This window comes from Notamacropus eugenii, chromosome 5, assembly GCF_028372415.1.
Source record: "Notamacropus eugenii isolate mMacEug1 chromosome 5, mMacEug1.pri_v2, whole genome shotgun sequence".
Classification (NCBI taxonomy): Eukaryota; Metazoa; Chordata; class Mammalia; order Diprotodontia; family Macropodidae; genus Notamacropus; species Notamacropus eugenii.
In genome coordinates this window covers 45,073,742-45,088,167 of record NC_092876.1, presented here as the reverse complement: position 1 = coordinate 45,088,167, position 14,426 = coordinate 45,073,742, and the positions used below count along the sequence as shown (strand labels likewise).

Below are 14,426 nucleotides of genomic sequence, written 5' to 3'. Positions count from 1 at the left end.
ATTTCAGCTTAAAGTAAGGGGGGAAAACCCTAACAGCTTTCTAAAACAGGAATGTGCTGCCTAGGGAGATTCTGGGTTCTCTATAACTGGAAATCTTCCAATGAAAAATGAATAGTCTCTTGTCAGGATTTTATAGAAGGTATAACTGTTCAGGTACAGTGAGAGTTAGATGACTTCTGAGATCTTTTAGCTGAAAAATGGGATTTTTCATTCTTTCTCTTGGTTTTTTATTTTAGTGTATCTTGCAGTATGCTCACTGTAAGAGTAGTGAGTTAATTGGTGGCTTCACCAGGCTATGTCACTTTTAAGTCTTTCCCTCTCTACTCACCAGAAAGTAGTTGTGGGCCATACAACTCTGGAATCAAGAAATCAGCAACATGAAAGGTTGCCAAGTAATAGAAGGTGACATGTTTTAAAACATAACTCATATTCTTTGGACACAATCAATATAGCTACATGAATTCATCCTCTTGGGACCTGAAGAAGGGAAAGAGCCCTTATCTCTTGTGACTTCGTAGAAAATGTGCCCCTACACCCCACTCTCATCACGAGAGGTATTTTCCAAGTCTTTCAGATTTTCACCAGCAGGGAGTCTAAGTATAATTCAACTGATTCCTACAGCTTGAATGAAATGGAAAGTCTCAAGTAGAGGATTCCTGCAGAGCTAATCGAAAAGTTAGTGCCTGACTAACCACCAGAGCTTACATGCTTTGGACTTAAGTTCTTTGAAGTAAAAAGTTTCTAGTATTTAGGAGGACCTGAGACTTCTGACCAGGAGGGAGTTATCTTTCAGGGTCTCTAGGGCCTGGTTGTAGATTAATCTAGAGACTTTAAGTGATAACAGAAATATCCTATGTGAGACTTTGAGAGAAAAAGAAATCTATTAATTTTAAAAACTTTTATTCTACCTTTAAATGAAATAGACCTTTTGAGATGATTGTGTAGTAATAGTGGCTTAACTGGGAGCTCTTCTTGGTAGAGAAAATTATTTTGTGCTGATCTTGAAGGCTCATTATCTCCAAATGCACAGTGGAGAATTTCCAAACTGCTAGATTAACAAGGAAATAATCAGCAGCAAATAGCATTCCTCTTTCCCTGTGGTTTGTAAACCTATTTCATAAACATAATAGAATCTCAGGGTTAGGAAGGACCTCATAGAGATACCTGAATCATATGTTTGTTAGACATGTGACTTTAAACAGGTCACTTCTTAGGTCTAAACTTGAGTTTCCTCACTTTATAAAAATGAGAAAATAATGTTTATCCTTCTTATGGTGTTGTTGTTTGGAGAAAGCCCTTAGAAACCTTCAGGCACCATGTAAATGTGAGTTGGGGATGTTGCTGTGTAGTCTTACCCATATCTGAATAGGAATGCTTTCTATAACATACCTGATAGGTGGTCAGCTATTCTGATTGAAAAACCCCAGTGAGGGCAAACTCAGCACTTCCTGAAGCATCTCATTCCACTCTTGAACAACTGATTATAAAGAAGCTGTTCTTTATATCAAACCTAAATCAACAGCTTTCCTGAACTGCTCCTGGTTCTTCCCTCTGCATTCAAGAACTTTGGGTCTCAGAGTCCCCTCTGACCACAGTCTTCCTATTCTGCTGCCTTCTTCCTGTCCCCATTTCTCTTCCTTCTCCTTCCCTCTTTTACCTCTTCTACACTGGTGGCCTCCAAGCTCTGGCTTGACCTGCCTTACAATCCCATCCCATGGCTTGTCCTCTTTTTTCTCTCCACAGTTTTCACTCTCTAGTTCACCAGTTGAGCCATTACCCCTCCACCTTTGAATGCCTTTTATCTTGTTCTACCATTTATACCCTTCTAGTCCTCAACCCCAGATCTGCCTTCTCATCTTCTGAGTTCCTGGACAATGCTGAGGGAAGTCACGGACCTGGGTAGAGTAGCTTACAGCATTCGTGTTTTCTAATTTCAACTGTGCCCTTACTGCTGCACGTCTGTTGTCTTATTAATCTCATTTTGATTCTTTATCACTCAGACCACAGTGACTTCCAAACTGTCTCTTTTCTTGAAGCACTGATACCAACCCAACCCCATTACCTCTCAGAGAATGACCTTGCCTCCTATGCTTTACTGAGAAAATCATGGCTATTTGTAGTGAGTTCCATCATCATCATCATCATCACACACACACACTCTGTCTCATACTCTCTCATACTGCATGCCTCAAAACCTCTGAGGAGGTGGTGGTTCCACATCTGTGAAACGTTACATATATTGTCAGATTTTCTTTATCTTTTAGTTGGCTTTATTCATATTTTTTTCCTCTTTTTCTTTAAAAAAAAATGTCTTATGTTATATGGGATGGCTTTCTGGGAAGATGTCACTAGAATTTCTGCGAGAATCAAAGTCAAGCTTACTGGCCTGTAGCTTGCAGAGTGAAATCAGTTTTCTTTTTTGAAAATGAGGACATTTGCCTTTTTCCAGATCTTTCAGAGATCAGTCAGAGGCTCAGTAAACATACCATTTCAGCAATCAACAAACACATATGTCTGCTCTTTAGTTTAGATCCTTAGGATGTGGTTCATCCAGGCCTGGTGATTTCTTACTCATCATTTATCTTGAGTACCAGCTCTTGCCCTTTCTACTTCAAGGATCATACTGCTTGCTCCAGGCCTGGAGACTGAAGTGGCTTTTCTCCTTACCAGGACTAGCCCCTCTGTTTTTGTCCTTGATCCCATTACTACCTGTTTCATCAGGAAAGTGTCTCCCTCTTATTCCTGTTCTTAGCTACTGACTCTTTCCCAGATGCCTGCAAACATCTAGGACTCTGTAGTCCTTAAAAAATTGCTAAATCCAGTGAATGTTTCCTTGTTCCTCATCATTCTGGATTTTTCTTAGAGCTTTTGCCACTTTGGAATGATTTATCTTCCCTTGCCTTCCATCATACTGTGCTTGCCTGGTTTTTTTCTACCTATCCAAATGCCTGACATAACACCCTCTGCATTGCTGCCCACCATTCTGGCTCCCTACCTTTCTTTCCGGCTCAGCTTAAGGGCCTCATTGATGATAGTGTGGTCTTCATCTGACTTCCCTTTTCCCCCATTACTCCCCATCTTCTTTAAATCTTGTTTCCCCTAATGCCTCATTCTCCATAGTAGAATATAAAGTCCAGGGCAAAGACCTTTTTTGTCATTGTAGTACCTTACATGTAGTATACACTTAATAAATGTTTGTTTTAGTTGAATTTAATTACTTGGAGACATCTATTATGTCATGCCTAATCCTTTTCTTCTTCAAGCTGATATTTTCTACTTCCTTCACTATTTTCCTATGGCCTAATCTCTGGTCCTCTTGCCATTTGAGGTCCCCTTGCTGTACATTCCCCCAATTGTCAGTGGGATAGTCCAAGCAGGTGCCCCTTCCTTCAGGATGTTTTGCCCCTCCGGGCAAACTCAGGTTGCCTCAGCTGCTTTTATTTTTGGCTACCATCTTACCCACTGACTCATCAAATTTTCCGGGCTCTGAGACTTTTTAGAGTTCTCCTTAGGAACTGCTGTCTAGGTCAGACCCCACCTCCCCATCCTATACCTTCTCATCTGATTTTTTTAAGCTGAATATTACAGGAGTATTACACTTGACATTAATCCCTACTGAGTGAAGACAACCCTGCTACTCTCCACTCCTTTGCAGAAATGTGAAACAGTAGATATGTTTTTTTCTACTTGTCAGTTTTGCTAAATTATTTTCCTTAGTTCCTCTTTTTTCTTCCTTAATTCTTTGTTATAATGTTATAAGGGAGAAATTTATGCAAATAAAAATATCAATAAAAATACATTTTTAAAGCATTTCATCTGATTGGTTTTGATTCATCGTTTCAGTATCTTTGGTTCGTGACCGTGTTATACATTAGCTATCCCTGCCCCATCCTCCAATTCTGTCACATCTACAGATTCGGAAGCATCCTGTCTGGGCTTTCATTTAAGTCATTGATACATACAAAGACAGAGTCCTGAAGCACTCCCTGAGAGGACCTTTCCCCCCTTCACACTGACATCATTTCTGGTCACTGCTCTTTGAACACAATCATTTAGAACAAACCCTTCCTTATATCAGGGACTGCTTTGGTTTCAGTATTTGTATCCCTAAGTGACTAGAAGATGCTTAATAAATGCTGATTCTTAATGGTCACTGCTGAGTTTCAGTTTCAAATCCACCTTATCGTTTCATCCAAATTTTTCCATCTCTTGCACAAAGATAGCATGAGGGACTGTCAGATACTTTACTGAAATCCAAGTATATTTTGGTTTTGGAATTCCCCTACTATCCCTATCAAGAGAAATGAGGTCTGCCATGACTTGGTTTTGGTGAAGTCATGTTAAATATTTCTGTTTATCACTTTTTCTTCACAATATGGCTCCAGTCAACCTTTCAAGTATGCATTACTCTTCACACACTCTACAGTCTGGCCAAATTGGCCTTCTTACTGTTTCTCATATACAGCATTCCATCTCCCATTCCCATGCCTTTGCACTATTCCTTTGATGCCTGCCCTCTTCACCTTTGTCTCTTAGAATCCTTAGTATCCTTCAGCTTTCAGCTTATGTCCCAGCTTCTACATGAAGTATATCTTGGTCAGTCCCCATCCCCCCCCATCAATTTGTATTGCCTTCCTCTCCCCCACCCCTTATTATCTCTCCTTATTGTCAGGGACTGCTTTCTTTGTGTCCTAGCACCTAGCACAGTGCTTGGCATATAGTAAGCCAAAGAGTATATTGAAAGGATAGCCCATTGATGTTGGCTCTTAGTAGTCACCACTTCACTTTCTAAAGGCCATCCCTTTAATAACATTCTGTGGAATTTTACCAGAAATTGAAGTTAGGATCAGTGAGCCTTCAGTTTTTTCATTAAATTTTATTTTATTTTCAGATCTGCATTTTCTCTCTCCTACCCCCATTTGAGAAAGCAAGAAAAATAAAACCGCTATTATGAACATGTATAGTCAAGCCAAATTCCCTTATTGGCCATGTTGGAAATACATAGAGAGTGTGTGTGTGTGTGTGTGTGTGTGTGTGTGTGTGTGTGTGTGTGTGTTTCCACACATACATACACAGAGATTTTTAATGTGAAGATATCCTCCACTGTTTTGAAATTAGGCCATTTTTCCCATCTTTGGTGTTGAAGCCATTTCCCCCTTCTCTACACTTTTTCAGAAGTGATAGATAGTAAGTAGTTCAGCAGTCATACCTGCCTGCTATTTAAGAACCTTCTTATTACTGACTAAATTTTACCAAGGGCAGCCAGGTGCTCTTTCTCCATTCCTTGGTGTCCATCTGGTCCAACCCCTACCCAAAAGGAATCATGACAGTTACATACCCAACAAGTTGTTCTCTGTCTGAAGACCTCCATTGACAGAACCTATCACCTCTGGAGGCTGCCTTCTACATTAGGGGAGCTGTCCTTGGTAGGAAGTTTCTCCCCATGTCCAGCCCAGCTTGGCCTCTTTACAAAGAGGCCACTGTTCCCGGCTCTGCCTTCTGGCACCAAGCAGAGAGAGTCCAGTGTCTCCTCCAAATGATGGCTCTTCAAATGGAAAAGTTGTTGTGTTCCTCCTGAGCTTCCTCAGCTCATTTCCAAGCTAAAGATCCTTTTTTGGGCAAAGAAAACAGACACAAAACAAGACTTGAGTCTTCTGCTTTCCTTCTGCTATGTTTGTCCTGTCTACTCCAAGCCACAGTTTTATGCCTTTTGTGATCTTCCTCTTGATCCTAACATGTATTTTAAGTCTTTTTTTATTGTTTCTCTTGGTGATTTCAGAATGTCATGCTTGAGAGCATTCTGCCCCTCTCAAAGTGATTTTCCTTACAGAATTTTAGACTGTTGGGTCCTATCTGCCCTTTCTCTGAACTCCAAATCATGCTTTTTCTCGACTAAAGATAATTTTATTTTAAAATGACCATGGAAAGAACAAAAATTTTTATCTTCAGTTTTCTTTTGCTTTAATCATTAAGTGAAAAAGTGACCAAAGAATAGAATAGGCAAGTTCTTGATAACTGCCTTTTTCCTTCATTGAACGTCCTGCTTAACATCTCCTATGGGATATAGGGGAGGATAAAGTATAGGCCAAAGAACATCTCTTTTATGTAATGATTTTTTTTGATGACTCAAGAAAGAAGTGGAACACAAAATAGACTTAAGAGTAATCCAGAGACAAGGTACACTCGTTAAAAGCAGTTTGTAAGGTCAACATATGAGGGCTTACCCCATACAAGGTATGTTTTTCGTTGGCATTGTGAACACCCCTCTCCTCTCCCTCCAGCCAAGGAGCCATCCCTAGAGTGGCTCAGCCAAACCTATCACCTCCCCAGCTGGGGAGAGAATGTCCCCCTTCCCTATCTTTGCAGAATTAGAGAGAGCACTCTAGGTTTGGAGGGTGGAGGAAAAACTAAAGAAGTCGTGGCACTTATGTGAAAAGCTCCAGAAGACTTCGTTGAATTGTTGTAGAACAGAGTAAGCAGAAGCATCCCTGTGCTTCTGTCAGAATAACCCGGACTGGCCCAGGAGAAGGAAGGAGAGTGCTTTTTGGACCGTTATTCTTTCTTGGCAGAGGTAGGTTTGCTTGGTGCTGCGCAGAGGCTGCCAGATGTGGTCAGAGCGGGAGTCAGTTGTGATGTCTTGGGTTTGGAGTGTATTTTTAATACTCGTTACAAGAGGGCATGGGTAAAGCACATATTAGGAAATGAATTAGATGTAAAGCCAAAGGCATCAATTTTTAAAATTACTTTTCCTATAGGTAGCTTTTCAGTAGTTTCATTCCACTACTACTGTTTGGATGCCCAGTCCTGCTGAAGCACACTGCAGACCCCCTGGAATTTAGGAACTGTTTTTATCTCACTCTAAAGCCAGAGTGGTAGACTAGACTCTCCAGAGTTAACTAGGCCAGTCCTCAGACGGCAGACAGTCCGTTCTTATTATGACTGTCCAGAGCTTGAGCTGTACTGTCCTTTGAGACCTCAGGATTGCTTCCTCCTACCCCCACCCCTATAGCCACAGGGAGGCCTCACAGTTTTATTGGAATGGAATGAATTAATTGTGTGGGTATGAAAAAAGGAGTACCTGTTCTCAATATTACCATGATTGCATACCAGTTGGCAAAACCAAGGGTGTCAGCAAGGATGATTGCAGGTGGGACAGTGTCAGGAGAAGTTAACCGATGCCTTGCATCCTTCCTGCTTTGGGCTTGCCAAACTTGCCAGTGGACCATAGTATTTGAACAGAGAAAAATGCTTGTCTTACAAACGCTTTCAGCTTGAAAAATTATTTCTGAGACATTTCAGAAAAGACTAGCATAAGGCTTTCATAATAGCAGGAATTGAGCCTGAATATCAGTCAGATTAAAAGCTGTGGAAGCAAGTGGGATCCAGAGGGTAAATACCAGCTTTGAGTCCAGTTTTTGTGTATAAAACTTCTTGTCTCATGCTTCTGATCTCATCAGAACTTGGATCTGATACTTCCTACTAAACTTTTGGCCACACATTATCTTAAAGGTAGAAAGTGAGTTACAGCAATAATGAAAACCTTCTTGGGGGGGGGGGGGGGGGGGAGGGAGTGAGCATTTATTAAGCACTTACTGCATGCCATACACTGTGCTAGGCACTTTATCATTATTATCTTGTTTGATCCTCACAACAACCCTGAAAAGAAATGCTTTAAAAATCCCCATTTTACAGTTAAGGAAACTGAGACAGCCAGATGTGAAGGAACTTGCTGAGGGTCACACAGCTAGTAAATGTGAGGTAGAATGTGAAATCAGATGCTCCTGATTCCAGGCCCAATGCTCTGCCCACTGTACCACCTCGCTGCCTCTGAGGTCAAAAGTCTTCTAGTTCTGTCACCGTGATCTGTTCACAGGAAAAGTGATTTCCTTGGACTGGATGAAGGGAAATAGCCAACAGATATCAGATGCTCCCTGGATCATTAAAAGAAATTTTCTTGTATATTCAGTCACTTGATTTGTCATTTTCTTAAGTAGATTTATTTGAATTTCAGCATACTTGGCACTTGAGTCTAACTCGCCTTAATTTAAAATTTCCCCCAGTGTTTCAGTTTCACTCATTTTCCATAGATCTGGAGCAGGGTCAGAGCACTGCAGTCTCTGGAGCCACTGGCACCACTGTGGGGGTTTTCTGTTATTTTGGCCTTGGTTTTAGGAGGGAGACTTGAAATGGTATTAAAGTCTTGAAAGCCAGTGGGCCTTCTGGTGACTTGGGTGGTGGTCACTGCAAGGTTGGTGTAAATCTTTGTCTTGAACACAGTTTAAAGGCTGATGCCTCTGACGTGTGGAAAAGAAAATGAAGCCCAATTTAATGCTGAGTCCTTCAGTTTATTTTTGTCTCCTAAACCATTTACCCCATAAAGTAAAATCAAACCATTTGGGCCAAAATTACATGAAAACTTCACTTCGTGACTATGCTTCTTCTTCAGTTCCAAACTGAGAAGACAAAAGAAGGAGTAGACAGTTCATTCAACAGGCCTTTCTTGTGCACCCACTGTATGCCAGGCAGTATGCTGGAGGGACATAGCACCTACTGTGTTCCAGGATCTGTAATAAGTGCTTTTTAGATAGCCATTTGATCCTCACAACAACCCTGGGAGGTAGTTGCTGTGATGATCCCCATTTTACAGTTGAGGAAACTGAGGTTGACAGAAGCCCTGCTCAAGGTTGTGCAGCTAAGTAAATGCCTGACCCCAGTGCTGTGTGCACCGTGGCGCCCCCTAGCCGCCTCAAAGGCAAAAATGAAACTGTCCCTTCTCTCTTGGGGGAGACAATATCATGTACATTGATGAGGAATGACCAAATGACATCACTATATTCGTGTCAAGTTACAGTATGTCCGACTGGCTGATCAGACCAGTATGATGTTGGAAGGCTCTACCTTTGGACACAAGGTTGGACACAAATAAGTCCATGTGAACATTTGGAGGGGAGATGACTCTAAATTTGCGCATCTCACATTTCTTTTGAGCTACTGCAGTTCTGCTTTGTTCATAGAGCATAGCACTTCCTTTGATGTGGGCACACCACATTGGGCATCTTGTGCCATTGTCTCCCATGTCACATTCAATTCCAAAGTTGATAAGGAAATGCACAATATATGAATGCTATATCCATGTGTAGATAGAGACATGTAAAATAAATGCAAAGTGATTTGAAGAGTAACTAAGAACTGGGTAGAGCAAAAAAGGCCTCAGTTAGAAGGTGGTATTGGAGTTGAGCCTTGCTGATAGCTAGAGATTCTGAGAGGTAGGAGTGTAGGGGTAGCACATCCCACACATGGATGACAAAGACACAGAGGCATGTGTGTCCAGGGAATAGCAAATGTGTGTACAGGGAATAACAAATAGGCCAGTGAAAAAGAGCCAATGGGGTTACTTGTCTTCCCCATCAGGCTGGACCAGCCATGTAAAGATAGAAATTATGCGTAATCTAGCACAAGAACAAACATTCATGACAGCAAAAAGTAGACTAGAAAAAAATTTGAACAAGTTTATAATATGTGGGGGATTAGTAGTATTTTGTTTGTATAATCATTTTTATTTAATTAAATGTTTTTCAATTTCATGTAAAAAAAATTTCTAACAATTTTTTTTATTTTGAGTTTCAAATTCACTCCTTCTCTTCCATCCCTCCCCTTTCCCTGAGAAGGCAAGCAATTTCATTTTGATTATATGTGTGAAGTCATGCAAAACATATTAGTCATATTAGTCATGTTGCTAAATAAAATATTTAAAAATGTTTTAATCTATATTCAAACTCTACTGTCTCTGAAGATGGATAACATTTTTCATTATGGATCCTTTGGAATTGTTTTGGATCACTGCTTTGATCATAGCAGTCAAATCTTTCACAGTTGATCATCCTTACAATATAGATGTTACTGTGCACAGTGGTCTTCCGATTCTGCTATCTTCACTTAGCATTAGTTCTTCGGAGTTTTCCCAGATTTTTCTGAAGCCATCCTGCTTGTTTATTTTGTGTTTTTGTGATCTGCATACAGGAACGGTCTACTTAAACCCCTGGTGTCTGTTTCCCTAAATTACTCACTCACCCAACCCTGCCAAAATTCAGATTGCATCTATTAGAGTGTTTTTTTCTTTGGGCAGTTGTATTATTTTTGAAATTAGAATAGTGAATTTTGGAAATCTTGGGAACTTTGATCACCCACAAGAAGCATCCACGATTCCAGAGAACTTGAAATAAAATGTGTCACCCACTTCTAGGGGTAGGAGATATGATGGGCTCAGAGGGCACATTGAGACATGGGTGTTTTTTTTTTCTTTTGGACAAAAGCTGGTTCAGGAATTTGTTTTAACTTCTAAAAAAATTATGTAGATATCTATATATATTACAATAATTATACCTGTTTGTAATGAGTTTTGTTTTTATTGCTTTCTCAATGAGGGATATGGAAATGTGGACCTGAAAACAGAATGAAATTTTAATTTTATTTTTAAAATAAGCTCACTTATTGGAGTGGAAAGAACCAGGGCCTTGCAGTTAGCCCTGGCTTTGAGTTAGTCTCTGATGCTGACCCTGGTGTGGGCAAAGTCTCTTCACTGTTCTGAGCCTTAGCTTCCTCATCTTTGAGATGGAGATGATAAGACTTAAGATTGTTGTGAAGAAAACCCTCTGTGAAGACCTTCAAGCTCAAAGTGTGATGTATTCTCCTTCTGTGAAACAAGGTATTTGGTCCTAGGCTCCTGGATCTAGAGTAGAAAGGGACATGAGAGTCATCTGGGCCAAAGCTCCCATTCTACAGATGAGGAAAGTGAGGCCCAGGGTATCCCACAGCTAAGAAGTCAGTCCTTGCTGAGAACCACTAGCTCCAGATCAGTTTTTCTTCCTTTCCTCATTTCAGTTTTAATGTCTATGATTCCTGATAGCTAGCGGTCTCCTCTTCTTGGACTGTGACCCCCAGAAGCTGGGGGGGACAGGGTGGAGCACTGCCCTTTGACTCCTGGAGTAATTGTGGGCTGTTGTGGGGTGCTAAGAGAGCTGCTGTTTCTTGGCTGTGCACACAAGGCATGTTCATTTGATCTCACCATTTGCCTTTCCTGTCTCCAGGGTACTATCAGCATTGGAGTAGATGCCACTGACCTCTTTGATCGCTACGACGAGGATTATGATGACGGTCCTGGGCGTGGCTTTCCTCGGATTGAAATTAACAAAATGCACATTTCCCAGTCCATTGAGGTAAAGTTGAGCATCACCTGGGCTAGTGCAAGGAAGGCCCTGGCACTGAGCAGCTGGAAGAGGGGATTGTCTCATCTTTGTTTAGAAAGAAAGAGCTGTACTTATCAACCTTCTCTTAATAATGATGGAGGATGATAGCTGATATGTTATGTTAATACCTACCATGTGTCAAGCACTGTGCTGAGTGCTTTTTATAAAAGTTTTTTCTCATTTGATCCTCACAATAGCCCTGCAAAGTATATACTATTATTATCCCCATTTTAACTGGAGGAAACTAAGACAGACAGAAATTAAGAGATTTGCCTAAGGTCATACAGCTAGTAGGTGTCTGAGGCCAGATTTGAATCCATGAAGATGAATATTCCTGACTCCAGGCCCAGTGCTCTATCTACTGTATTATGTACTTATATAGTTATGCTTAAATATTTAGATATTACATATTAAGTATTTAAAATGTATAAAAAACAAAAACCCTCTGGTTACAGCTGAACCTTGTTTGTGATGGTATTTTAGACATTTTAATAGGTACAAATATTTGCACTAAATCCTTCAACAAAGACCTGCTATGGGCACCCAGGATTCAAAGACAGGAATGAATCCCATTCTTCTGAGATAGAATGCCTTGTTTATTCATGATAAGCCAGTACAAACGTATGCTAAATAAAATAGCAGAAGGCCTTGGGACTGCTTGGTCATGTATCTCTGGTTGTGGTCAGTGGCTGGGCATGGTCCTAATGATGGTCAGTTTGAGAGCTGTAAAGGCCCTCCTTTGCCAGGGCAGAGAGTGAGACCAGAGGGGCTGGGTGACTGATCCTATCACACAGGTGGGAGTGATGGGACCAGGGCTTCAGTCCAGGTACTTTGTGCCCCATTACTTCTCACTCTACAAGTCCGAGTCCACAGTGGATCCCCAGATGCCATATGTGACCATGAGAGGTGATTTTAAAATGCAGTCTGTTGTCCCTTGAATATCACCAGTCCCTTCTGTTTCTCTCTACACTGACACTCCTGAGGTCACTATAATTCAGTCTTCTGGACTCTAATTTGGCTAGGTGAAGAGACAGTGGATAGTGGATAGAGGCCTGGCCTGTGAATCAGAAAGATCAGGGTTCAAGTCTTACTTCCCATCCATGTTGGCTGTGTAATCGACAAGTCACTGAACCCCTCTTGGTGCCCCAGGCATCTCTCCAAACTGTCCGGCGAACATGAGCTGCTGAGCTACTGTAGTGTAAGAGATACCCCAGCAAAATCATGGAGCTAGACTAAAAACAAGTGGAATCACCGTTCTGCAGGTGGTCCATCCAGAAGACAGCGGGCCATCAGGCACAGCTCCCCAGGATACCCTGGTACTGATTCTAGGAAGCTTATGGTCCTCCTAGAGCCATCCAGAAGCCCTTGGGGAGGCCAGATGCTGGGTAGTCAGGACAGTCCGGGGGCATCATAGATAGTACCCCCAGGGCAGTAAAATGACAATGTCACTGCAGTTTAGCACAGTTAAGAGCCCAATTCTTCCTGTAGGCTTCCCATGGTCTGGTGAAGTTGGACTATAAAAGGTACTCAGAACATGTTAACTCAGTGGTCCCAGGCAGTCCAGTTAGCCAAGAGCTATACCTGAGAAGAGAAGAAGGCAGTTTAAGTGATCGCACAGTGCCATATGCTGCTGATCCGGGGTTTGTCTGCAGATTTCATTGTGTACTTGACATATTCGTTAGGCTGCTGTAATTGGAACTGCTTATAGCCTTGGTTCATCCAGCAAATGTTGTTTCCCAGGCACCCTTGACAGCAACAGACACAGCCATCCTCTCTGGAAGCCTCTCCACCCAGAATGGGAATGGAGGAGGGTCCATTAACTTTGCCCTCCGGCGAGTGACCTCTGCAAAGGGATGGGGAGAGGTAAGAGCAGTTCATTGGCCACGCTTTCTTTCTGCCCATCACAGACTTGTTTGCTGGGCATTGCCCAGGTTCTTTTTGGTACAGATTGTTTTATGCAGTAAAAGTTAACCCCCAGATGGTCTGAGGATAGCTGTTTGAGGGCATATAGCAGATTGTAAGCTCCAGGCAAAGACTACACGTACAGCTCAGGCCTACTGGCTATGTCGAACTAATTTCTTAATTCTAGAGGAATTTTCTCCACCACCCTAAGACAATACCAAGATCACAGTTTAAAAACAAAACTAGCCGTCAGAAACTGAGCCGTGTAATAATGCATATCTTTTTAAGCAAATACCTCGACATTGATCTTTTTTTCCTCATGAAATCTACCCAGTCCTTCCTGCTAACCATAGTGAGAAGCACCTCCTGCCCCCGTGGGCTCTGCAGACAGCCACGGAGGACAGACAAAACAAAAAGGCACAGGCCTGGGGAGCCCTGGAGAGTCTGGGCAGGCAGCAGCTTCTCTGCCTCAGAAGGGAGGCTACCCTTGTCTTGGCTTGTTCTTCCTCAGGCCTCAAAGCCTGCCTTCTTCATTGAGTCCCTGGAAAAGAACCTCAGGCAGAGAGAGGGAGTGTCTGATGGCTGTGAGGGTTGAAGCCCCTGGCAGGGGGAAGGGCGGGTTTGTCTGTATGAAACCTTAATAGCAGCTGTAAGATGAAAACATCTCTGACTTTTCTTCCTTTCTGCTTAAACAGTTTGAATTTGGAGCTGGAGACCTTCAAGGCCCTTTATTTGGCCTCAAGCTGTTTCGTAACCTTACACCAAGATGGTAAATTTAATATAATGCAATTGTCTGTTTTGTGGCTCTTTGTAGATTTAGAATTGATTACTAGTTCTTATTCCTATTGCCTCTCGAGGTGCCAGGCACGTAGTGTTTGCAATAGACATTTATTGAATTGAATTGATTGCAGTGAATCAGGGCCCTGCGTTTCATTTGAAATGATTCTGTTAACCAGGAGAATGTGGTTCTCTATTTTTTTTGGCTTAAGAAAAGATTTGTTCCATAGTAGGGGAACTTTGTGGTTTTTCTAGCCATGCTTAATTGTCAGATATATTTATACCAAGGCCTTAATAGAGAGACAGCATTAAGCCATAGAAAAAGTGATAATGGTCTTGGAATCAGAAGACCTCACTTGGAATACTCCCTAGGCCCCCCTAGATAATCAGTAAGCTGCTTCCCCCCCAACCCCAACCACTTTTTTCATCAGTAAAAGGAAGGCAGACTAACCCTCTAAGGTCCCTTCCAGCTTTACAGTCTCTCTCTGATCCTCTGAACTG

The 14,426-nt window shown here is 41.8% G+C and overlaps 1 protein-coding gene across 2 annotated transcripts in view; it reads left to right on the top strand.

Moving 5' to 3' along the window:
• DNAJC11 (DnaJ heat shock protein family (Hsp40) member C11) overlaps window positions 1-14,426 on the top strand; it is a 77,842-nt gene that overhangs the window by 55,877 nt on the left and 7,539 nt on the right. For both annotated transcript variants that reach the window (XM_072608737.1, XM_072608736.1), the window contains exons 5-7: window positions 11,088-11,216; window positions 12,987-13,109; window positions 13,844-13,917. In XM_072608737.1, coding sequence (XP_072464838.1) covers window positions 11,088-11,216; window positions 12,987-13,109; window positions 13,844-13,917 — 326 coding nt within the window. The remainder of the gene's footprint in view (window positions 1-11,087; window positions 11,217-12,986; window positions 13,110-13,843; window positions 13,918-14,426) is intronic.